Source organism: Herpailurus yagouaroundi, unplaced genomic scaffold (genome assembly GCF_014898765.1).
Source record: "Herpailurus yagouaroundi ecotype Mexico unplaced genomic scaffold, PumYag 77, whole genome shotgun sequence".
Lineage (NCBI taxonomy): Eukaryota > Metazoa > Chordata > Mammalia > Carnivora > Felidae > Herpailurus > Herpailurus yagouaroundi.
In genome coordinates, this window is record NW_024412388.1 from 89211163 (window position 1) to 89236407 (window position 25245).

The following is a 25245-nucleotide window of genomic DNA, read 5'->3' on the forward strand; positions in this document are numbered from 1 at the left end:
AATCCTGACTTTCCCCTAGGGGCATTGATTCATTCATTATTCACTAATTCTTTGTGGACACTTTTTTTGGCGGAGGGGACACTTTATAAAACATAACTCTCTCGAATAACAAGAATAAGAATAGATTGTATTCATATTTTTTCAGCTTATTCTGTGAATTTTATTCACCTCTGACTATTTCCAGAGCATTTCTGAGGGATTTTATGCAAAGCCATTCATAGTTACTAATGCAGGTGAATTTATTGGTTGTTCTTGACAGCCTACATATATTTTATTTAAAGATTCTGGTGAAAAGCAGTAAGTTGTTAATAATGTCCAGGTGTATAACCCATAGCATAGCCTAGAATAGGAATTGCTAAACATTTTCTGTATAGGGCTAGAGAGTTCTGTTATAGTAGGAAAGTAGCCGTAGACAAACCTAAATGAGCAGATTTGGTTGTGTTCCAGCACAACTTTCTGTTTACAAAAACAGGTAGCTGGCTGAATTTGGTCCTAAGGCTGTTAATTGGCCAATCCCTCCTCCAGCAGACTAGTATGTGCACATGATGGGAATCTTTTTTTTTTTTTCTTGTTTTTTAAGATTATTTATTTTTAAGATTATTTATTTATTTTTAAAGTTTAATTGTTTTGAGAGAGAAAGACCAAGTGTGGGAGGGGCAGAGAGAGAGAGAGAGAGGGAAAGAGAGAATCCCAGGCATGCTCCACACTTGAATGTGGATCCTGACACGGGGCTTGAACTCAGGAACCGTGAGATCATGACTTGAGCCAAAATCAAGAGTTGGATGGTCAATCAACTGAACCATCCAGGCGCCCCTAAGATTTTTTATATTTAGGTAATCTCTACACCAAACGTGGAGCACACCAACTGAGCCAGCCAGGTACCCCATAGGTTGGGAATCTTAGGTAACTGTACAGAAGTCAGATACAGGAATGGTTGACAGGAGTCAAAACCCAAGCAGAGAATCTAGGCAATAGTTACAAATAATCAGTAAGAATTTCACTATTAATTGAGTCAGTGTTCACTTAAGTAGTGGCTCAATATATATATTCTTTCAAGAGCAATAGTTAAAATCAAAGTGTAGGTGGAGCCAAAACTACATAAATGGGGTGACCAGAGTGTCTTCAATAGAGACATTTTAGGAAAGCTGACAGCTCTTGATAGACTATAACTTTAACTTGTTACTGAATAAAGAACAGCATAGAGTGTTGCCTTGTGTTAATTCCATAACCTCTGTAAATTTTACTTTCTTTGTAAAAATTATGCAAACTGGTGAAAACTCTGTTGTTTTATTTAGGTTTTCATTTAGGGATATAGTGAGGAATTCTCTAAGTAATTCATCTTGAGTATTGAGAATAAAGTCTTTGCATGAAACAGTCTCTGGTTTCTACTTTTCCAGTATCTTCTGGAAATTAAAAAAAAAAAAAAAGGAAAAACAAAAACCTGTACTGTTCATTCAGCAAATATTTGTTGATTACCTACCTAACTTATGCCTGGCAGTGTTGTAGAGGCTTAGTGTACTTTGAGCAGTTTGTGAACAGAGGCATATTTTTGTATTACTAGATTTATTCATAAAATTTTGGGTAAACTATGATTGTTAAGAGGCTTTATGTTTACATAGCATAAGCTTACATTTTTCCTCACTTAGATTTAAAGCTTATGTTAACGACTTAATTCTCTTTTCTTGAATTTTGTGTGCATGTTTATTTTGCTTCCAAATTTCACAAATGTAACTATAGATATAGAGCTATCTATGACTAGTGGTTTTTGAGCTTGTGCTCTGTGGAAACACCATGTCCGATCCTGTGGAAGATACAAAAAAGCCTAGACAAGATCTTTTCTAAATATTATTCACACTCACAATGAAGATAAACTACATACAATGTATCAATTGTTACACCTTGATAGTTATTTATAAACTACTTCAGAGTATAGTACTGTATTTGAAAACATTGTTCTCAAGTAACTTATCTTGTTTGTGTAATGATTCATGTGCAACAATTATACACAAAATGCTTTAAAATAAAAATACTTCAGTTTAGGCTATCTTTAATTAGAAGAAAAGTCAGTCAATGAAAGAGAAAAGTTACATAAGTTGTATTACTGTATCCTGTTTTAACTTTTTGGCATCAGGTGTAGTCATTTTATTTGAATAACTAATAATTTTTATACTAAAACGTATCTTTTAGAGATAAATTGAAACTAAGTAAATTTCCAATTCCTTTAAAGTAAGATGAAAGTTGACCAAGGAAATTTAGAATATGAGCTTATTTTAAATTATTATCTTAATTGATGGCTTAGAAACTATACTTAATGGAGCCCTGGGTGGCTCAGTTTGTTGAGCGTCCGACTTCAGCTCAGGTCACGATCTCGCGGTTCATGAGTTTGAGCCCCACATTGAGTTCTGTGCTGACAGCATGGAGCCTGGAGCCTGCTTCAGATTCTGTGTCGCTCTCTCTCTGCCCTTCCCCCACTCGCACTCTGTCTCTTTCAAAAATAAACATTAAAAAAATTTAAAAAAACAGACTATACTTATGCTACATAAATCCTAATTTACTAGAATATGTCATTTATACTTATAGCTTAATTTATATTATATGCGCCTGCATGAGGAATTTTTTGTTTTTATTTTTCTTTCCCTAATGTAGAATGACCAAACTAATGGAACTAGCAAATCTTCAGCCCAAAAGACCAAAAACAATAAAGCAGCACCATGTTAGAAAAAAGCAAAAAATAAAGGATATGTTGAAAACACCATCTACTGCACACAGGTAATTTTGTTTTGGGTTATGAAATAAGCATTTTCTGTGTACTTTGTCTACTTGCTTAACTCATGTCACTTAAAAACAATTATGGCAGATATTTTACTTGCCTGTTTGCCATGGAATTCTATGCATTTTAATATCTTAGATAAAATTATCATTAATTGCAATTTTAGTTTTTGGTTTTTTTTAGCTATTCTACAATATAATTTCCCTTGAACTTGTAAGTAACTTCATAGAGAGTTTGCTAAAAATCTTTTTTCCATTTGAAAGGAATGAGTCTTATTTTTTTAAAGTTTCATATTAAGTATAAATATGATGTGTTTCTTACCTATGTATGTCTTGATACCACAGTCCCATGCTTTTAATCTCTATAGCAGCACAAATAACTAAAGATCAGTCATGTGAACCAAATTCAGTTTTCCAATAGCCACATTAAAGGAGTAAAAAGATGCAGATGAAATTAATTTTGATAGTATATTTTATTTATCCCATAATATCCAAAATATTATTTTAGCTTATAATTAATATAAACAATTATTGACATTCAACATTTTTTTGTACAAAGTTGTTATATTCTTGTGTGTATTTTATATGCTTATATTTTAATTTGGAAAGCAATATTTCAAGTGCTCATTAGCCACATGTTTGGCTAGTGGCAATTCTGTTGGACAGTACAGCTTTATTATACAGCATATAGAATACAGTACATAAACATACATATATTAAACATAGAATGAACTTCTTTGTGTATTGGTAAATATCCTCAAGTTTGGAATCAGTAGTCCCCAAGTACTGTCTCTGTCATCTAATGAGTGATATCCCTTAATCTCAATCTCCTTGTCTAACTAGGAATTTAATAATACTCATATTAGAAAATTTGTTAGGATTTATTGAAGTATTAAATGGAAGTTACTTTGTGTAATGCTTATAGTATTATGAGCACTTTATCATTGTTATGGTAAATATGAAATGAAGTTTTACTCAGGATTTTATTTGCAATTACAAAGTAATGCTGTCACTGTTTATAAACAGCAGTTTACATCCAGTGCTGTTACCTTCGGATGTATTTGACCAACCACAACCTGTAGGTAATAAGAAAATTGAATTTCATATATCTACTGACATGCCATCTGCATTTAAGAAAGATCTAGAAAAAGAACAAAATTGTGAAGAACAAAATTATGGTAAGCATATTCTAGTTCTTTATTTAATATGCTATGTAAAAGTTCTTAATCTGCTTTTTGTGTTAGAATTAAATATTTGAAATATGCAGACTTCCTTAATATCATGAAATACTATCCATTTTGAACTTTTTCCTGTAATCAAAATTAGTGCTTACTGATGAGACCATCACTGTTGCCTTTTGCTAGTAATGAACTATGGGGTGAAATTTAGTCTGGTTTTTGCTGATGTTTACACTAAAAATACAATAGAAAAGTTTCTTCTGTTGACTTATGTTTTCATTGTTAGATGTGATGTTGTATTATTGATTAGGACACAAGCTATGTGACTCTTGTGTCTGTTGTAGATTTCATGTAAATTTTTTTTTTTTTTATCCAAAAGACATGGAAGATTGTTTACTAAGATGGTATTAAGTGTAAAGATTATTAACATTATAGATACTTTTTCTGCTTACTTTAGGCATTAATTTGATATTATAATAACATTCCTTTTTTTTAATCTTGTTTTTTAATTTTGGAAATAATACGAGCTTATAGAAAATAAACATATAAAGTAACATTTTAAGAGTTAACACCTCAAACCCCACTGTGCCCTATCTTACTCCATAGAGACAGCCATTGTTAATAATGTAGAATATAGTTATTCTTCAGACCTTATCCTACACATGTGTAAACACGTTTTCTTTTTTTTTTAAATGGGCATCATGTTTTATGTATTTGCCATTCACTTAATATTGACTTATTGAAAGTGTAGAGCATAGCAGACTTTGTGCTCGGCACTAAAAGACAAGTTAAGCATCGTCTCTGACCTCTTGGAGTTTAAAATCTAGTGGGAGTGGCTTACTGTATTAGAACATAAAATATATACCTTATTTTGTTTTATGGCTGCATAATACTACATAGTCTAGTTGCATTAATCTTTATTTTTATTTTTTTTTAATGTTTATATATTTTTGAGACAGGGAGAGAGAGAGAGATAGCATTGAGTGAGGGAGGGGCAGAGAGAGACACACACAGAATCCAAAGCAGGCTCCAGGCTCTGAGCTGTCAGCACAGAGCCTGATGCAGGGCTTGAGCCCACGAACTGTGAGATCATGACCTGAGCCAAAGTTGGATGCTCAACTGACCGAGCCACCCAAGTGCCCTTCATCAATCTTTATTTAACCATGCTCTGTTGGGAGAAGTTGAGGTTGTTTCTGTTTACTATTTGAGAAACCACTGGAACATAAATTTTTGCACATGTGTTTTTGAGCACTTATGTGAATATATGATCAGAGTTCCAATAACTGTTAGAAAGTGAGTGGAAAAACTGCTTTTAAGTCCTTTCTCATGGTTAGTGAGAAGGCATTACCTTTTTTTTCGTCATCTTTTTTTTTTTTTTTTTAAGAGAATGGTATGATGCCTCCATCTGTACTCTTTTCCTGGCCCTGCTGGCATTAGGGTTGGGCTTGTGTCAGCCATCTGACCATAATCTCCACCAGAGAGGCAGCATGTGCAGTACCCTGGCCCCAGAGCACAGTGCCCATCACAGAAGAGGAGATAATAAATATTGTGAGAAACAACCAAGATGATCCAAGTAAACTGCTTGGCCTGGTCTAAATGTCTAAATATTAGCTATTGTTGTTTAATAAATGAACAGTAGGTAGAGCACAGATAGCGCCTTTTTTGTTTATATATATATATATATATATACACACATATATATACAGATATATATACACACATATATACATATATGTATATACATATATATGTTTATTTATTTATTTAGAGAGAGTGAGCCCAACCAGGGGAGGGACACAGAGAGAGAGGGAGAAAGAGAATCCCAAGCAGGTTCTTATGCCATCAGCGTAGAGCCCGATTCAAGACTCAAACCCACAAACTGAGATCATGATCTGAACCAAGATCAAGAGCCCAATGCTTAACTGACTGAGCCACCCAGACACCCCTATATTTTTCTTTTTGTATATTTTTCTTTCTTGTTTCATGTTAGTCACCCTTACATGCAATATTTTTAGTTTTTAAGTTTAATTTTCTCAAAGGTTTAGACCTGTATGAGAGGGTAATAGTCTTCCCATTCTACATCAGTGCAAGTAGTAATGTTGAAGTAATAGTAGAAGCAGTCTTAAAGTTTTTTTTCTTATTGATGCTTTCAGGCCACAGGAGATCTGTTTGTACAATTTTTCAACATTACATACAAACTTTTGTAATTCTAAATATGGCATATTCTTTGCACTATTTTCATAGCTTTTTAGTTTTTTGGTAGTATGACTAGAATTTTTCTAGTGAATGTTTAACCCTAACCCTATCCTTCCCATACCAGTTTAATTTTTGCTGAAGGTAAAATTCATGTTTTGTAAATGAAATCTTTAATGTTGCTATATAAAATTTAAAATTTGCCATGTTGGGGCACCTGGATAGGTCAGTTTGTTAAGTGTTAGACTTCAACAGTTGAGGTCATGACCTTGCAGTTTGTGAGTCCAAGCCCCACATTGGGCTTTGTGCTGATAGCTTAGAGCCTGGAGCCTGCTTCAGATTTCGTGTCTCCCTCTCTCTCTGCCCCTCCCTGCTTGTTTGTTCTTTCTGTCTCAAAAATAAATAAACATTCAAAAAATTTTTAAATATTGCAGTGTTTTTGAATTTTCCTAGTCAGTAATCTCTTAAGTATGAGTACTTGTTTTTCTGTACTTCTTGCAGGATCCAAGAGTAGGATTGACTTTTTTTTTGGTGGGAGAGTGGGGAGAGGTTTAATGAAGTTTTTTTGGTAACTTCGAATGAAAGTGTCTTATGATTTCAGCAAATGTTCTGATCTTAATCTTTTAATAATCTTTGATGGTTGTTTTCTAATATTCTGATGTAGCATTATGAAGTCATCAAATGCATTGTATAATCTTGAATGACCACATGCCATTACAAAATGCCTTTGATAGTTATGTAATTTATTTAATGAGTTGCAGATTTCTTTCATGTAATTATTCATAGTTCAGAGTGGGTAGGTTAAACAAAATACTGTTGACACCCCCTCCCCTCCAACACACATTTCTGCTTATCTTGCTCACCACATTTAATCAGATATCCCCTCTGGCACCTCGAACTAAATTCCTTGAAAATAAATTCATTTTCTTTCCACTTTGCAGGCTCTTACAGGTAGCAACACAAAGCATCCATTTGGCTGTTTAGCTTTTGTCTGTCTGTTTCATGTTATAGTGACAGAGTTTAATAGCCATGATAAAAACCATATGGTCTGCAAAGCCTAAAATATTTGCTATTTGAACATTTACAGAAAAAGTTTGCCTACAGAAAAGTTCTAAAGCATTGAGAAAAACACTACAGAGTTTTAGTGCCAGAAGATACCTTAAAATGGAAAACAAAACCTGTTTTGAAGAGAGGGAATTTTTAATTGCTGATGTTAATTAACTTTTAGATTTACCTGCTACTGAAGGTGATGCACCCAATGTAGGATTTGGAAAAATCTTCCCCAAACCTAATTTGAACATCACAGAGGAGATTAAAGAAGACTGTGATGAAATGCCATCAGAGTGTATTTCTAGAAGGGAGTTGGAAAAAGGCAGAATTTCTAGAGAAGGTAATTTTGTGAAATAAACCAGTGCTGATTCCATTTCTTTGATGCTTCAGAAACAACAAAACTTTTCATGTTCTTTACCATATTTAAGGCATATCCTTCAAAACATCTTTCCAGTTAATGTTTTTAATCACTTTTTTTTATTTTTAATACCCATATTCGGTAGGGAGGAAAGTGTCTCTCAATACAGTGTTTTCAGTCTATATATAATTGGAAAAAATTTTTGTTTTCATTCCTAAAACTTTCATATGACATTTAAAAAAATCAAGTGGCCCATAATTTGTAGTTCTATATTCCAAATGCAGTAGATATATCATCACAATATTGTGTCTGAGATGCATGCAAAGCAGTTGTTTGTTTTAAAAAAAAAGTTTCAATTTTGTAGTGATTAAAGTCTGTGTTTATGGATTTTATTTCCTAACATGATAGTTTTTTATTTCTAAAGAATTTTTCCTGTTTTACTACATTTTAGGAAATTAGGGGTTTTAATTGACGTGTAGCATGTTATAATTTTTTCCATAATAATGGGAAATAACCCTCCAACTAGCATTTTTGCATAGAACGTCAGTTGTTAGGAACTGATAATTGACACTTAATAGGAGTAACTGTATAGGGATTCAGAAGCCACAGTTTGTATGAAATACTTGATTATCAGGTTTGACTAAATTAATACTTACATTTGACTGTGTTTGTGCCTGGTGGTTTGGGAAATTGACTTTAAGCAAAACAGTGACACAAATGGTTGATAACATTAAATTGCTTCAGTCTTTTTAATGAAGTAACATCATAAAGGAGCCTCAATAATAGATATTTTATTGGATAAGTTTTGGTTATTCTAGATGCCTAGAATAAATTTAAAAAAAAATTTTTTTTTTTTTAATGTTGATTTATTTTTGAGAGACAGAGAGAGATAGAGCATAAGTGGGGGAGCATAAGAGAGGGAGGAAGACCCAGAATCTGAAGCAGGCTCCAGGCTCAAAACTGTCAGCACAGAGCCCCACGTGGGGCTCGAACTCACAAACTGTGAGATCATGACCTGAGCCAAAGTCACATGCTTAACTGACTGAGCCACCCAGTGCCCCTAGATGCCTTAAGTCCTTAAATTTATTTTCATATTATCAACTCACATTTTTAGTGGGTATTTTTGTTAATAATACTGCTATTAATGGCTGTAGTTTTGACAATTTCATATGCTTTTTTCATCTATTTAACATTTGTATTTGTTATTATGGTTTTTCTTTGAAAAAAATTAATGAAAAAATACTAATTTTATATTGTTTTGTTTTCCTTTTAAATAAGAAATGGAAACACTTTCAGTTTTCAGAAGTTATGAACCTGGTGAACCAAACTGTAGAATTTACGTAAAGAATTTAGCTAAACATGTTCAAGAAAAGGTAAGTTGAAATTTATAAATTGGCTTTTATTTTACCTTTTTTTTCCCCTGAACCTTCTTATTTTTCTTTTTCTTATTAAAATTCTAGGACCTTAAGTTTATTTTTGGGAGATACGTTGACTTTTCTTCAGAAACACAACGGATAATGTAAGTGGAAGCATATTCTTAAATTTTTTTATTTTATCTGTTACAGATTAACCCCTTTTTATCCCAGCATTTTCCCTGTTGCATAAGTTTTAGATATCTAAAGCAGTAGTCAGCAAACTTCTTTGTAATGGGCAGGTAGCAGACATTTTCTATTTTTAATTTATTACAGGCCATAAAGTGTCTGTTGGAGCTACTCAGTTCTACTTTTGTAGTATGAAAGCAGGCATAAACAATACATAAACTATTATTTATGGCTGAGTTCCAATAAAACTTTTATACAAGTAGCATAAATTCCAGTGTTAGTCCCCAGTTGTAAAGCAGTGGTTCTCAAACTTTACCCTGAGTAAAAATCACCTGGAGAGCTTGGTAAAAACAGTTTCTTCAGTCCATCTGGGTTGAGGTAAGACCCATGAATTTGTATTTCTAAAAAGCTCATGGATGATGCCAAAGCTGCTGGTCCAAAGACTACACTTTGGAAACTACTGCTTTAATAACTCATGCAGGAATATATAGCAGTCAGGCCTAATTTTCAGATTCTTAACATTGGTAGTAACTTCCCTTCTTTTAATTAGTCTGCATTAAGCAAGTCTCCCACTTTTTGTGAGAGCAAAAGAAATGGATGTGATTTGTAAATGAGTTAAAAGCTAATGTTTAGAGTTAGAATATCATTCTTTAAAATGCCATCATTAGTTAACTCAAGTATTTAAGACCCTCAACCATATAAATTAGAAGTAGGGAAAAGTAGAAAAGGAAAAGAAAGAGACTTGAGTAGAGGTAAAAGAGTGGAGATAAAAGAGTAACTGGAACTAGTTAGTCTTGTTTTAATCTTTTAAAGTCTGTCTGGCTTGTTTATACTTGTCAGTGGCAAATATCTCTTCTTATACTATACCAATAGTTTCTGTTGCTAGGCATGCAAAATACTGGTCCTTTTTCTTGTTTCTACTTTTGAATCATTATAAGAAACAGAAGAATATATGTATGAAATGTCTAGTGTACATAAATACATATGTGTGTGTGTGTCTATCCATTTCCTCTGTTTTTTTTTGTATTGCTGCATTTAGAATTTGAGAGGAAAGATAATTCTATATGGAGAAAGCTGTATACGTCAAAATGATCAATTAATTGTTTTCCATGGGACTCGTCATGTGAATTAAAAAAAAATTACTGCATTTTTAAAATGCTTTGTATGGACTATCACAGTTGTAGGCAGTACTTTAGTTGTAAATTACAGTTTGGTTTTTCCGATTTTCTAATATAGTTTTCCAAAAAATGTTGAAAAATGAATATGCTATAAAATAATAGGACACTATACTTAGAATAAAAAAAATCTGGTATCTGTTTCACTCTAACTTTATCTGTATGACCTTGAAGAAGTCACTCATTCTCTGTAGGCGTCACTTGTAAAAATGATTTTGACTAGATAATAAAGTCCGTTTCTACTTTGAAATTCTATGTTACTTTTCTGTGGTACCTCTCAGCCTTTCTGTTCTTGATTATGTAGTTGTTTTTTGTCACTTGGGTAGATAGTATTGAGTTGGCTATATGAAATTTTTTAAAAATAGAGCTACAAAATAAAAATTTAAATTTGTTTTCATAGTTTCTAGCAATATAATTTTTAAACTATGTAAATACAGCATGGCAGAGTATCTCTTTGACAAGCACATGTTGGGAAACAGTGATAATGAGAGCTAAGCCTTAGGCTGTCTTCCCATCGCCACATGGGTGACTTCCCTGGTCACTGAGGCAGTGCATGTATGTTGGGGTGACATTTTCCCTTTTCTATAAGTTGTACCAAAACATCTACTTAACTTCCTTCATTTGTAACATTCCTTCAAACAAAGTAATTTGGTACCCCCCCAAAAATAAATAAAAATAAACTACCTAAATACATTTAACATAGCTTTAAAAAGCTAGATATAAGCACATTATCAAACTTATATTACGTAGAATCAATTTTAGAACAGAATACAAAACATAATTTTAAGAAGTCTTGAGTAATGTTCTAATCAGACACTGTAGTCATTTATACACTGAAATAGAAAAAATTTTAGATGTTTGACACGTTTCTATTCCCCTCATCAAAATTGTTTGACATTCTTTAAATCAAAACCTCTTTTTCTTCCTTGACTTCTAGGTTTGATATACGTTTGATGAAAGAAGGTCGCATGAAAGGACAAGCTTTCATTGGACTTCCAAATGAAAAAGCAGCAGCAAAAGCCTTAAAGGAAGCTAATGGATATGTTCTTTTTGGAAAACCTATGGTGGTTGTATCCTTTAAACAGTCTTTTCCAAAGACAATGTGTCTTTTAAGCAGAAGGGTATACTTGCAACTAATTTTTATGTTATTGTTATGAAGTCTCAACACTTGGCATTCTAGCTCCAGATGCTCAGTTACAAACATACTTAGCTGAATCAGGTGGTTGTTTAGATTTTTATTGGAGAATAGAGGAACCTCAGCAGCATGGGGTTATTAAAATTTAGCCATGTTTAAACATTTCATTTCTACAGCTCAGTAGTACATTTTTATGCTAAGCCTAAAAGACTAGAGTATTCACAAATCCACTAGGAGTCATTTAAAAAAGATATGATTCACTGCAGTTTTACTGTTTTATTTTGTAATTCATATTTCTATTTGAAAATTTACCAAAATATATTATTGATTAAACATTCTGCTTTTAGTAGTTAATGCAGTTTGCAAGATAGAAATCAGAGGGATATATGTAGTAAAGGTCCAGGTGTAAAAAAAATGACTATAAAGAAAAGGTAAATTTTTTACTTTTGCAAATCATGAGCAGTAGGTAGGCACTCAAAAAAACATTTGACAAATGTCTGAGAGTAGGAGGACAAGTATAAGAGATACATTTTAAAAACTGTACTTCTGGAGCGCCTGGGTGGCTCAGTCGGTTGAACATCCGACTTCGGCTCAGATCATGGTCTTAAGGTTCATGGGTTCAAGCCCCACATCAGGCTCTGTGCTGACAGCTCAGAGCCTGGAACGTGCTTCGGATTCTGTGTCTCCTATCTCTGCTCCTCCCCTGCTCACGCTCTGCGTCTCTCAAAAATAAACAAACATTAAAAAAATTTAAAAACTGTACTTCTACCCTATATTAGAATGTTCTTAATAATTATTTAGAGAGGATTACTGTCATGTTTGTGAAGGAAACCTTAATTTTTAAATATTAGCAATTTGCTCGATCTGCTAGACCAAAACAAGATTCTAAAGAAGGAAAAAGAAAGTGTTAAAAATTAATAAAGGTAAGTGTGGACATAACATAATAAAAGAACAAACTGTCTTGAGATAAAATTAAGGAAAGATAAAAGCCTGATAGTGATAAATTCAGGTATCTCCTAAGGTTTTTAAAGGATGTGAATCAATTGATCGATTCACCCATGTCTCTATCTCTCTGTGTCACTGTGCAGTTAATTCTCAGTGAATTTCAAAATTATAACTACCTTATGAATAAAGCCCATACGTATGTAAAAATTTAGTTTGGAGAATGAATTTATGAGAGGAATGAGTCTTTGTCTTAAATCTTTTTCTAGCTAGAGGAAAGCAGTGCTTCTTAAACTTTAATATGTACTATGGTATTCTGAAGGTCTGATAAAACAGTTTTCTAGGCTTCCCCTCACCCTCACCCATTTTCTAACTCAGTAGGTCTGGAGTAGGGGTCTTGGGTAGTCAGTCATCCCAGTTTTCCTGTGCTGAGACTGGGAAAGTGTCTACCAAGCCAAGACAAATTGGTCACTCTTAATGGGCCTAAGAATTTGCATTACTAATTATATATGTCACAGAACTATTTACATATTTTTTGAGGCAAGAAATTTTTTGCCTTTCCAATAAGTAATTTTAATGCGTACTTAAGTAATTTAATGATTAGAAGTGGTAGAATTAACCATTTTAAGCTTCAAAGTTTGTGTTACATTGTTTGATTTTAGGAAATCAAATGAGTAGAAATACATTCATTTTGTTTTATTTTAAATCTTCCTGCCTTTATAAACTGGAGGAACATGAACTAACTTGGTCAACTTCACTGGTGTTAAGCTGAAAAAAATATAATTAGGGAAAATTTTGCAAAATGTTTATTTTTTTTGTGAAATGCCATGATAATTTGAATTTTGTGAAGTATATATCCTGATGTAGTCAGAATTCTTACAAATACCTTAATGGACCAGTTAAAAATAAACAGTTTTCAAGTGTGTGTTTAAAAAAGTAATTTATTTGTAAATATAATGTGAAAACTGAGAAAAAAATTAAACTGCATTCTGCTGTTCTTCTTTAGAAGCATTCCTGCGTAAATACTGCTGTAATACTGTCATACAAAGTGTATCCTTTCTTGTTGTATCCTTTTTGGGGCAGTGTTTTTTGTTCTTCCTAGAAATGTTTTGTCACTTTCCCACTCATGGATTCAGAATAAGCAATAGTTTTTTATAATTTTATTCAAATGAGTTATTTTTAAAATTATCAACATTGATTGGACAAATCATTTATGTGGTTTTTTTTTGTTTTTTGGGGAGTTTTTTTATTGTTTGTTTTTTGTTTTGTTTTTTTTTGTTGTTTCTGTTTTTTTGGTTTTTTTGCTTTGTTGCTGAATTTTGTATGCCGTTCTTGAGGTTATGTAATTTTTCCAGGGAAAGTTAGTGAATCAGGTCAACGTATTTACTTGGAGAATGTATGCATTTGCTTTAACACAGAAATTAGTCTTGTTTCTTATATTTATGTATTTCCTAAACCTAATTCAGTAACATGCCTTCTGTTTTATGATGTATCTGGTTTAGGTGTTCTATATAATGTGTTGTAAATTTTGTTTGGGGAAAGGATTTTTTTCATTTAAAAAAGTACACATAATGAAAATTAAAATAACTGGATTTCCTTGTCAGTTCCAAATAAGAGGAGCAGACCTCACATCTCAGGTTTTAATATTGATATGTCTTTTGAGATAGATAGCAAGCAGAAGTATCTTTTTTCCTCTTTCTTTTTCTAAACAAAACAAAAGGAATAAGAAAAGAGGAACAGAGAGGAGAAGACATAATGTTGACTCAGGGTAGCACATTAAGTGAAAAGAAACAATACTGGTAGGTATACATAATAACAATGGTTTCCAGACTAGTTGATGACTGGTATTACCCAAAACAGTGGTTTTTAATCCTGGCCACATTTTGGAATCACCTGAGAAACTTTTCAAAAATACTGATAAAGAAAAAAGAAAAAAAACCCTGAAAAATAACACTATTGCTTAGGTTTCTCTCCATTTTGATTTAATTGGTCTGGCGTACAACATAGATACTGGAATTTTTCAACCCTCCTAATGTGTGACCAAGGTGGAGAACCACTGAGGAAGGATTTTTACATATAAAGATTCCTGGGCTTTCTCCTAAAACTAATAAATCAGAATTTCTGTGAATGAGACCAAGAATCTAATTCGAAAAGGTTCCTTCAGTAGTTACAAGGGCTGACCAGTTTAGATACTACTTAGATTAAAATAGTTAGATGCCTAGCCATCCAACCTTCTACAAGTAGGAAAATCAAGAATTAGAGCCTCTACATTTGTTGCAAATTCTATTACTAGTACTATGAAAATAATTCAAAATTCTGTTAATAAATTATCACTCTAAGAGTACGAAAATTTGCAGGCGTTGAAATTGCTATTTTTTAATAGAGACAGTTAAAATGTTTTATTTTCTAATGTTATAAATCCGTTTCCATATAAGCTGTTTATGTTGACAATGAAAAATTTGTAGTACTGACATGATTCACTAATTTTCTAAATATAAATGTTTTAGCTTTTAGTTATTTTAAAACAATTGAAATGTTTTATAATCATTATTTTTAATGAATTCTTACGGTGTTTTAGGTTCCTTTTGCTTCCATGTCTTCCAACTGCTTTCCAACTTTGAGGAGAAGAAATTGACACCTGGACTATGGAACTGTGCGTAACAGCTTTTAAAGTATATTTAAAAATTAAATCTATATGCATTTAAATCTGTTTATTGGGGATATATTACATGTATTTTAATCATCTTCATATATAATAAATTATTTTCTTTCCAATAAATGTTCTTAATTTTTCTTTATGTTTAATACATTTGGAAAGTGTAACTTGATAATCACATAAAAAATTTTCCAGGTAAAAAAACATTTTTTTCAGGTAATTTTACAATACTAAATAGAAATTTTCTTTTATGATTATGGATACAGCTCTTTTTTCATTCTTACCTGGATACCACTGCACTCACATACTTTTTTTTTTTTTTTTTAATAATGTTACTGCTTATTTCTTGTAATTAATTTAGGAGTGGTTTGTTTGGCTATGAGTTTTGCTGTTTTTTGTTGTTGCTTGTTTTGTTTTAGTAGTGGGAGATTTTTCCCACTTCAGGGGATTTGTATTCTTGTTCTTAATTGTCTTTTATTTTGGTGCCCCCAAACCTTAAAGGTGTAAATGTTTCCCATACAAAAGTATCCTGTTGTCTTAGTGAAATTAGTTTCCGCTATGTGTTAATATAAAACTTTGATATATTTAATTTGTTTATTAAAAGTGTCCTGTGAATATGTAATAGTAGCTTCATCTTAGAATCACTGCCCAAAGACTTGGGTCTTTGTTAGAAAGCTGTTGTGAATCACAGTTTATTCTTTTTTTTTTTTTTTAATTTTTTTTTTGAACGTTTATTTATTTTTGGGACAGAGAGAGACAGAGCATGAACGGGGGAGGGGCAGAGAGAGAGGGAGACACAGAATCGGAAACAGGCTCCAGGCTCCGAGCCATCAGCCCAGAGCCCGACGCGGGGCTCGAACTCGCGGACCGCGAGATCGTGACCTGGCTGAAGTCGGACGCTTAACCGACTGCGCCACCCAGGCGCCCCGACAGTTTATTCTTCATAGCATTGTGAAATAAAGAAAATAGAAATTTTAAAGGTAAGCATTAGAAGTATGGTGAAGTGAATCCGGGAACATGCTCGTGTTTAGATGTCAAATATGTAAAGAAGACTAAGGAATAGGCAGAAGCCAAATGAAGAAGGTATCTCAAGTAGGAAGGGGTGGTCAACTACATCAGATCTGTTCTTAACACACCTCTCTCCTGACAAACTGATTTGATGGATGGAAGAAATGAGAGGAGGTAAATTTAATATAGTGAGAAATGAAGATGACTGTTAGAAGAGTCTTGCTCTCAAGGGGAATAGAAAAATGTACTCTTAATCTAGGGAGATACAGTATTAAAAAGGTTTTTGATTTTGTTTTGTTTTATAAAGATAGAGGATATAGCATGTTTGTATGGATTAATCCAGTAGAGGAAAAAGCAAAACCAAGTATGATATAGGAGGGAAAGGGATATTGCTGGAGGTACAGATATGGTGTACAAATAGAAGAGTTAGTTTTAAAGATGGGCATGAAACATCTCATTAATAGCAACAGAAGGGACAGATTGTGTAAATCTAAATGGTTATAGTTTGGTAGATACGTAGTAGGAGCAAGTAGAAGTTGTGTTCTATTTTTTTCAGTGAAATAGGAAGGAAGCAAGATCATGAAGAGGAAAAGAGTGTTGGATCCAGGGGCAAAAAGGAAGGTGTAAAATAGACACTTGAATGGCAGAGTGAATAGACTTAGAAGGATGGCTAGAAGGTACTTAAGTGGTGTTTTGAAGTCTGTTGTTAATTTAAGTGACACTAGTCAAATAGTTCTGTGTTCATTTCCAAGTATTCTAGAATTGGTGCTATCACTAAGTAGACAGAATTGAATTTAATTAGAATTGAAATATTACTAGGTGAATACAGCCAAGTGGGAGAAATGAAAAAGTGTTGATACACTCAAGGGAATGAGTATAAAGAGGTAGTGTAGAAAGAGATCTGGGTAAAGAGCAAAGTGAGAAAATGAAGGTTAAGACACAATGGAGAAATGGTATGATCAATTACAGATTGCAGTATGATTAAAGATATGTTGGAGTTATATACTAGAGTAAGAAGTACAAATTTGGGAGGTTGAAATAAGAGAATAAGGTGACGGCAATTGACAATAGTAGAGAGAATACGGTAATTAGTGACTGCAAGTTCCAGGATGTGGACATGGTAGTTGAGTGAAAGCAGAGTCATGGAAAGAGATTAATTAAAGATATTGATCTCCCTCTCTCTCTGCCCCTCCCCCGTTCATGCTCTGTCTCTCTCTGTCCGAAAAATAAATAAATGTTGAAAAAAAAAAAAATGGGGCGCCTGGGTGGCACAGTCGGTTAAGCGTCCGACTTCAGCCAGGTCACGATCTCGCGGTCCGGGAGTTCGAGCCCCGCGTCAGGCTCTGGGCTGATGGCTCAGAGCCTGGAGCCTGTTTCCGATTCTGTGTCTCCCTCTCTCTCTGCCCCTCCCCCGTTCATGCTCTGTCTCTCTCTCTGTCCGAAAAATAAATAAACGTTGGAAAAAAAAAAATTTAAAAAAATAAAAGATATTGAGAAACTTGGGTATTAAAAGAAATATCTAAGTGGATTTTGAGATTATTAAGATTTATGACAGGAGCAGTGAGCTAAGAGCTAAATAAAATTATTCCTTAGAACATGTAATTGTATTAGGTATGCAAAAAACAGTTTTTAAAAATTAATCCTAAAACTTTTCTACAGTGACAGGAAGTTCAGGTTAATTTACTGAAAAGTGGTATACTGCAGTGGTTTTATAGATGTATATTCTAACATCACATCTTGTTTCTAAGGCTTAATTGCTTTATGGCCTTGGTCAAATTATTACCTTCTCTATCAGTTTCCCTGGGCATAATCATAATACTTAGGGTTGTTGTAAAGATGTGTGATGAATATAAAATACTGAATGAGTCTGATATATGTATATCTATATAATATTCAAATTCTCCATAAATATTAACTCTTGTAGTAGTAGTTGTGGTGGTTCTCAAAGGTGACATAAATATTCTGAGATCTTAGACAGACAGTCATTTCTCCACTGTTATGACCAGAACTTCTATTGCCTCTGTTCAGCAGGAAAATTTCCTCTATTATTCAGGTTTCTTCTAGCTGATCTAAGAATTAAATTGACATGAGACATAATTCATAATTTCAAGAAATGTGCTTCTTCAAAATATAATCTTTCAGTAAAACATAAGAAAATGTTCAGTATCAGACTCAAGCTTATCTTTTCTCTGTAATAAGGAAGCCAAAAGTAGATAAATCTGTGTTCAGTAATTGTTTCATTATTTTATCATATTTGGAAATGATTTATTAGATATTCCTTAAATTTACCTTAACTCCTCAGTTAGCAAAACTTTTAGGTTTCAGATTACCAAAAAGATTTGGGGACAATATTTTAAAAGTTTACCTAAAACCTTTTTATCTTACCTATATCTGTCTAACTTACTTGTTCTTAACAATTATGTGTAGGTTGCCCACAAATCAACTCTGTCTGCAGAATCTGACATTATTCTCAGTTTATATTGCTTTGGGCTGACAAGTTTTGCAGTAGAGATTACATGAACTTATTTGACTTTCAGTAAACCCAGGTGGAATAAAAGTATTATTCTAATGCTTATAACTCTAAAGACATGTCTATTTTAATTAAACCAAAACCTTCAGTTAGTTTTAATACCAAATACTTTCCCAGATCACGTGAAGTTGAAATTCATTTGGATTTTCTTTTTTATTTTGAGAAATTTTAGGAATTCAAAATTATTATGTGCTTAATTTTCTTTAAGCAAATTAAACAGAGGTCTTTTACAAATTAATTTTAGCAATACCAACTGGAGGTAGAAAAAGCCATATTTCTACAATAGATACATATACTGACAAAGGCAGAAGCCTTACAGTTAGCAATATTTGAAGAGAAAAAGGGGCAAGAGAGCCCTTTTGCAGTGTACTTTTTAAAAAGAGCTGCTTTCAGGGGGTGCCCAGGTGGCTCATTTGGTTAAGCGTCCAACTTTGACTCAGGTCATGATCTCCTGATTCATGAGTTCGAGTTCCACATAGGGCTCTGTACTGACAGCTCAGAGCCTGGAGCCTGCTTCGGATTCTTTGTCTCCCTCTCTGCATCTCCCCAACTTGTGCTCTGTTTCTCTCTCGAAAATAAATAAGAATTAAAAAAAAAAAAAAAAAGACCTGCTTCCTTCTTTTTTTCCTTTGCCTTGGTAGTTGTGGGCTGTATTTACACTTCAGAGATACAAGATTTATGACTTTAAGGGACGGAAAAAGAATGTAAATTGTGTGTGTGTGTGTTTTCTAGGAGTTACAGGATAATTGCTGTTTAGAATTTACCTTTTTTAAAATACAGCACAATTTTGCTTCAATATCCTGATCTTTATAGTATCTATAAACGTGTCAAGAGGAATAGGTGAGGTTTTGGAATTGGTAGAGACTGCGGTGGGGGGGGGGGGGGTTGATTTGCTTCTAGAGTTGCATTTTTCGTTTTGTAGAAATTTGGCAGGCAAACTTGTTTCTAATTCCCACAAAGAACTGAATTACAGCTAGAATATCAGGATTGATCAGCCATCTAAAACTTGCCTCTTTAGATCAGGGAGATTTCAACTAAAGTGGGAATCAGAAGATTTATATCTTTGTAAAAAATTCTGTAAAAATTATTTTAACAGAAGCCTTCACAATTCAATGTTGGCTTCTGTTAGCCCCTGAATATCAGCCTTCTGCTGTTCATTTGTAGGAAGGCCAGAAGAAATTATGGTCATCTGTTTATTCTGTAGTGGGGAGGTTGTGAGTGGCTACTAATCTTCTAATTTCTTTCTAAATTTGGTGGGATCTTCTGAAAGTGGAGGTAAAAACGGGCTTTGTAATTTTTAAGATTTACTGCTCTCCTAGGGACATGAAATTTTTTTCCCCCTGGGTGGGGTGGTTCAGGATATATCTACAAATGATATTGCATAGGAATGCCTACAGCTGGCAGAGCCTGATTACAGAGCTCTGGAAAGTAGGAGTTGTTATGAAACAGGAAAGTGAGCTGTATCACTTGCTTCAGTGCTTTTGTTAAATTCCACTTCATGGGTTTTATTTAGCATTGACATAAGTAACCTATATACTTTGAATCTAGAGTTTAGGCTGGAGTACTTTTTGTAGGGAAAGGGAAGTTAAAATAGGCAGATGGGGCCAGATTTTAAGAAGGGGAATTTACTTTGAATGTAGACATCAGTATTTGTCTTAGGTCTAATTTCTCTTTCATTTTGTCAAGGGAATCCCTAAGGCTCGCAATTATTATACTATTAAGACAATTGAGAGCTCTACATAAAGAAATTTTTTTTTAAACAGCCAATGTGAAGGATTTATTGTCTCACCATTGATGAGTAAGATTTTATTAATTTTATTTATTTATTTAAAAAAACTTATTTTTTAATGTTTATTTTTTGAGAGAGAGACAGAGCATGAGTGGGTGAGGGGCAGAAAGGGCAGGAGACGTAGAATCTGAAGCAAGCTCCAGGCTCCAAACTGTCGGCACTGAGCCCAATGCAGGACTCGAACTCATGAACTGCAAAATGATGACCTGAGCCAAAGTCAGATGCAAAACCGCTGAGCCACCCAGGCACCCCAAGATCTTACTGATTTTAATAGCAACTCAAACCGATAAGCCTTTTTATGGAAAGACTCCTAGGTGACTTTCTAGGCTTAGGCCATGAATGTGAGAGGCATATTTGGAGGGCATAGATGATAGATACAGTTCTCATGATCCCAAAGTTAACTCCCAGAAATAGTCTAAGGAAGCAAAAACCTTTGTTACATAGGCAGTGTGGATGAGTTTAGTGAAAACAGTGTCTTTGATAGCACACAGAAACCCGAGATACCTCCAGTCATAGACCCACTAATCTGTGATACCAGGCAGATGCTACTGGAATGGGACTTTTCGGCAGTAATCAGCAAACCACAAAAGTCCCTTCTGGACTGGGACCTTTTATGACTTACCTTTCTGAGAGCTGGCTTGGCTGGACAAAGAGAGTGCTGCTTTCAACTTCGTATCTCACAACCCCACTCTCTGTGGCTACCAAGGTGCACCCCAGTAAGAACACCCTCCAGAGTGGTGGAGACCAGAGAGAATATATTCACAGATCACAAATCCAAGTTCTCAAGACATAAAGCAAGACAAAAGGAAAAACCTCATCCAGTTTTTACGTGGGAGACCCACACAGCAAAGTTTGTCAAAACATATGCCAGCCTGATGAGAATTGTGAACTCAGAAGTCTGTAATACTAGTTTGAACAGCAGACTTGTAAGGGCCTTTGCTGATATTCTTAACCTGTAGTAATTCCTTTTTATAACAATGGAGCGACGATCTCTGGGAGGAAATCAGTCAGTAAAAACCAAGAGTACTCTCTACCAAATTAATTCGAATTGCTAAGCCCAAGCAACTATTTCCAAAAATATTTTCTCTCGCTCCTCTAAATTTAGAAAGAAAAAGGACTCATGCTGCTTGTTCCACCGGACCTTGCAGACAGATTGCAGGAGGTTGACATGGTAAGAAATCTTACCTTTTGCCAGCTGTCTCAGATGTGCCAGGATTTCTCAACTACAACAATCTCAGGGTGAGCAATATTTAGCCAGTTAAAGTTTATCCTGCCAACTAGCCAACTGTTGGGGAGGAAAAAATTTCCTTCAAGATTCTTCTAACGGGTCTAAGAATTAAGCTGACATGAAACAAATTCATAGTAGGAAAAAAACAAATTTTAATTAATGGAGGCCCAATAATAACATGAAGTCTTAAATATTCAAGTTATATGCTTCTGTACATTTTATGCAGATGTTGCCAGGTGAACTGGGGAGACTCAGGGAGGTTCCAGGCCAGGGGGCCTCGACCTAGCTGAAGGAGTTGTCAAGAGCTCTCTGTCTTGTCTTGAAAAAACTCAAGGACAGGCACACAACACAGTGGATGAGCGACATAAGCAGGAAAGTTTATTAAACTGAAGAGTATATTCTGGAGATATGAGAGCAAGTGAGCTCAAGAGAGAGCTGTGTGCCTTAGGGGTTGGGTTTCTAACTTTTATTGACAGTTGTTAACTAGGGGGTGGAATATTTATTACTTGGGGCAGGAAGCAGGCTTTCATACTTTTTCTTACTAATTTGGTCAGGGGTTTCCTGTCATGGCATCTGCCATCTTGGGCCTGTCTGGTTTGATCCAGATTCTTGTGGACTGCTACCAGGACAGGCCTCTCTCTGACGTTTCTGATAGCTGGCCATGACTTCCTTGCTGCTGGCCTCCAGGTATCCTGTTAGAACCTAACTGCTTACTCCAACACAGACATAAATCAATGAGGAATTGACAAGATAAAGAAAACTTAATTTGGGAGCTTCAAATAGTGAAGGATTCTAAACAGAATTTAGGCAATGGTTGTAAATTACTAAAACTAACAAGACATGTTCACACAACCTTCATAGCTCTGAATTTCCTATCTCTGGTGATAAAGATACCTCAGGGAGAGTGCCTTTCATTTATTTCCTGCTTTCTGGAGACAAGGTGGGGAGGGGGAGAGCATTCTTAATAATTAGTATGCCAAGGTGGCACATTTTGGGGACAGCCTGTCCTTGGCCTTCACACTTCCTTGCCACACTTGGACGATGAGACTTCTTGGCAAGTTTAAGAACTTTGGTGTCCAGGAATTATTAACCTGTTTATGGATAATGCACAACCATCCCACCACTGTGTCTATTTCATAAATTGAGCATATGACCCGAATAGGTCCAATTAGAAGGATTTCCAGGGCTTGTACAGACCTTCCTTCCTTCCTTCCTTCCTTCCTTCCTTCCTTTCCTTCTTTCTTTTCTTTCTTTCTTTCCTTCTTGCTTGCTTGCTATCTTTTTCTTTCTTTCTTTTCTTTCTTTTCTTTCTTTTTTTCTTTTCTTTCTTTCCTTCCTTCCTTCCTTCCTTCCTTCCTTCCTTCCTTCCTTCCTTCTTTTCTTTCTTTTCTTTCTTTTCTTTCTTTTCTTTCTTTTCTTTCTTTTCTTTCAACTGGATAGAGCTATACCTGGAGCTGCTAAGCATTATCCTGGTAATTGTGATAATTGTTTGTTATCAGTGAGTTTTTAAAAAAAATCATCATGGAGATGTACTAATAATTTAAGCCTATACTAAAAACCCTAACAGCTAGTCTGTCATTGAATTTTTTACTATAAACAAAGCAAACTTTAAATAAGTACTTTTTCCTTTTGCTGGAGGGATTTGGTACCCTTATGGGCTGACTATGGGTCATATATGTTACCCTTAAAGCATAAGGAGTGAAGTTTCATATAAACCACATAAAGTGAGAGTTAGAAAGGGTTTGTTCTTCAGAGGAAAAGCACAGTGCTGTGAAGTTAAGAAAGTAGGTACTTGACAGCCAAAATCAAATGTTTTACTACAATATACAATATATACTTTTATTTCCATGTGATTTTCCATTTATGCCTTCTACAAAGGCTGGGATTAGTATGAGGGAAGTGAGACCTATAGGGTATAAAACTTAAGTAGTCAGGCACAGAATAATGCAGGTGCTCCTCATCCCAACCTAGCATGGCTCTGCCTCCTACTATAGTAACATAAATGGAATCAGCATAATCCTGATTAGGTAAATCAAAAGGCAGTAGCATTCAGGTTTCTGCTTTAGATGATTTGGAAAGTATATGCTATACAAATAAGACTCCTTTCAAATCAATATCAAGATATATCAAGGCTTTTAAAAGAAGTAAGGGAAAATAATATTTATTGAGCACCTGTACTTACAGTAATTATTTGATCTTCATCACCCTATAAGAAGAGAACATTTCCCATTGTGAGCAATGGAGGAGTTTTTTTTTTTTTTTTTAATAAACTTTAGCTGTAAGTTAATAAGATATTTGCTTTATTTATACCTCACTAATACATATAAAACAAAGAATATTGACCTCAGTATGATTGCTCAGGAGAGGTGATAGCCAACCACATATGTTAGGTACATAAGAGAACTGATGATCTCAGGAGGAATAGTGTTCTCACTCTATTCAGTTCTTTCCAAGAACTGAAGTTACTATATATCCTACTCTGACATTTTCTGAAAGGAAGCTGTTATAGAGGTATTGGATTCACATAAAGGCCAGTAAGAAATCTAAAGTAAATGGCTCAAACTCACTAAATATTGAAAAAATACTGGGAAAGGGAGAACCTGTATGCAACAAGCATAAGGTCTAATGCCTTGGGGTGAAATTAGGAGATGAATCAACATGTTAGAACATCTGTGATTAAAAGGGGTTACATCTATTAGAAATACATCAACTGAAAATGAGAAAAGGGGTATTTGACTATACAAGAAATGTTAATTTTTTTAAATTATGATATAGTACTGATACACTAGGATATTTGAAAATCTTAAGAATTCAAGAAGCAAGTCTGAGCAAGAGGTAATTTATTGTATGAAACTTCAGAGCTTAGAAAAAGATGCATAAAATACCATTAAATAATATTTATGGAGGCATTTAATATCTTGCTGTGGGAGAAAAGGGTGGAAGGAAAGATTGAGGTTTGGATAGCTCTATATATTGTACATTTCTTTTAAAAAGTTATTTGAAGAATATTTTGGTAAAATATTAACATCTGTTAAATCTGGGTCTTGGGACATGGGGTCTAATTTTTTGTTGTTGTTGTTTTGCATCTTTCTGTATGACCTATATCACAACTTAAAATAAAATAGTGGAACACCTCTAATCCAGTGTTTTGCAGCTATGTTTTCATATGCCCTCCCCAAAGGAACATTTTTAGAATTTTTTTCACTAATCACTCTACATGAAATTTTAATATCACAGTATACTTTTTGTTTTTGAACTGTATGTTTATCTGTTATGGATAAATAGTAAGATTTTTCTTCCTTTCCATCCCAAGAACTAAACAACAGTGATTGATTTGGAAGACACATGATTTGGTACTGATAAAACAATAAGTTCAAAACCTTAACAGATCATATAAAGTATATTGTCTGACCTTAGTTGAACTAAATTAGGTATCAGTAACAGAAAAAAATGTGAAAAATGTTCAAATTTCTGGATATTAATATTTCTAAATAACGTGGATCAAGACAATTCTTGATGGAAATTAAAAACTATTTGAACTGAATGAAAGTGAAAATTCATAAAAAATTTGTGGAATATACCAAAAGAGTGTTTAGTGAGAATTTGCTTATATTAGAAAAGAAGAAAAATCAGATTTATGATTCAGTTTTCCACCTTAAGTAACTAGAAAAAGAAGAGCAAGTAAAACCCAGA

The 25245-nt window shown here is 34.0% G+C and overlaps 1 protein-coding gene across 6 annotated transcripts in view; it reads left to right on the forward strand.

The window, feature by feature from the left end:
* The window catches only part of RNPC3 (RNA binding region (RNP1, RRM) containing 3), a 34302-nt gene extending 12036 nt beyond the window's left edge, over positions 1 to 22266 (forward strand). Inside the window, exons 8-17 of one of the 6 annotated variants that reach the window (XM_040471138.1) lie at positions 2647 to 2769; positions 3796 to 3947; positions 7369 to 7530; positions 8827 to 8921; positions 9009 to 9067; positions 11202 to 11334; positions 12251 to 12322; positions 13348 to 13406; positions 14062 to 14140; positions 14920 to 14994. In XM_040471138.1, the coding sequence (XP_040327072.1) occupies positions 2647 to 2769; positions 3796 to 3947; positions 7369 to 7530; positions 8827 to 8921; positions 9009 to 9067; positions 11202 to 11334; positions 12251 to 12310 (784 nt within the window). In that variant the 3' untranslated portion in view covers positions 12311 to 12322; positions 13348 to 13406; positions 14062 to 14140; positions 14920 to 14994. Of the gene's footprint in view, positions 1 to 2646; positions 2770 to 3795; positions 3948 to 7368; positions 7531 to 8826; positions 8922 to 9008; positions 9068 to 11201; positions 11335 to 12250; positions 12323 to 13347; positions 14141 to 14919; positions 15587 to 21429 lie in introns of those variants that run through there. The other 5 variants (XM_040471136.1, XM_040471137.1, XM_040471142.1 and 2 more) reach the window with 5 other exon arrangements.
* The last annotated feature ends 2979 nt before the right edge of the window (positions 22267 to 25245 follow it).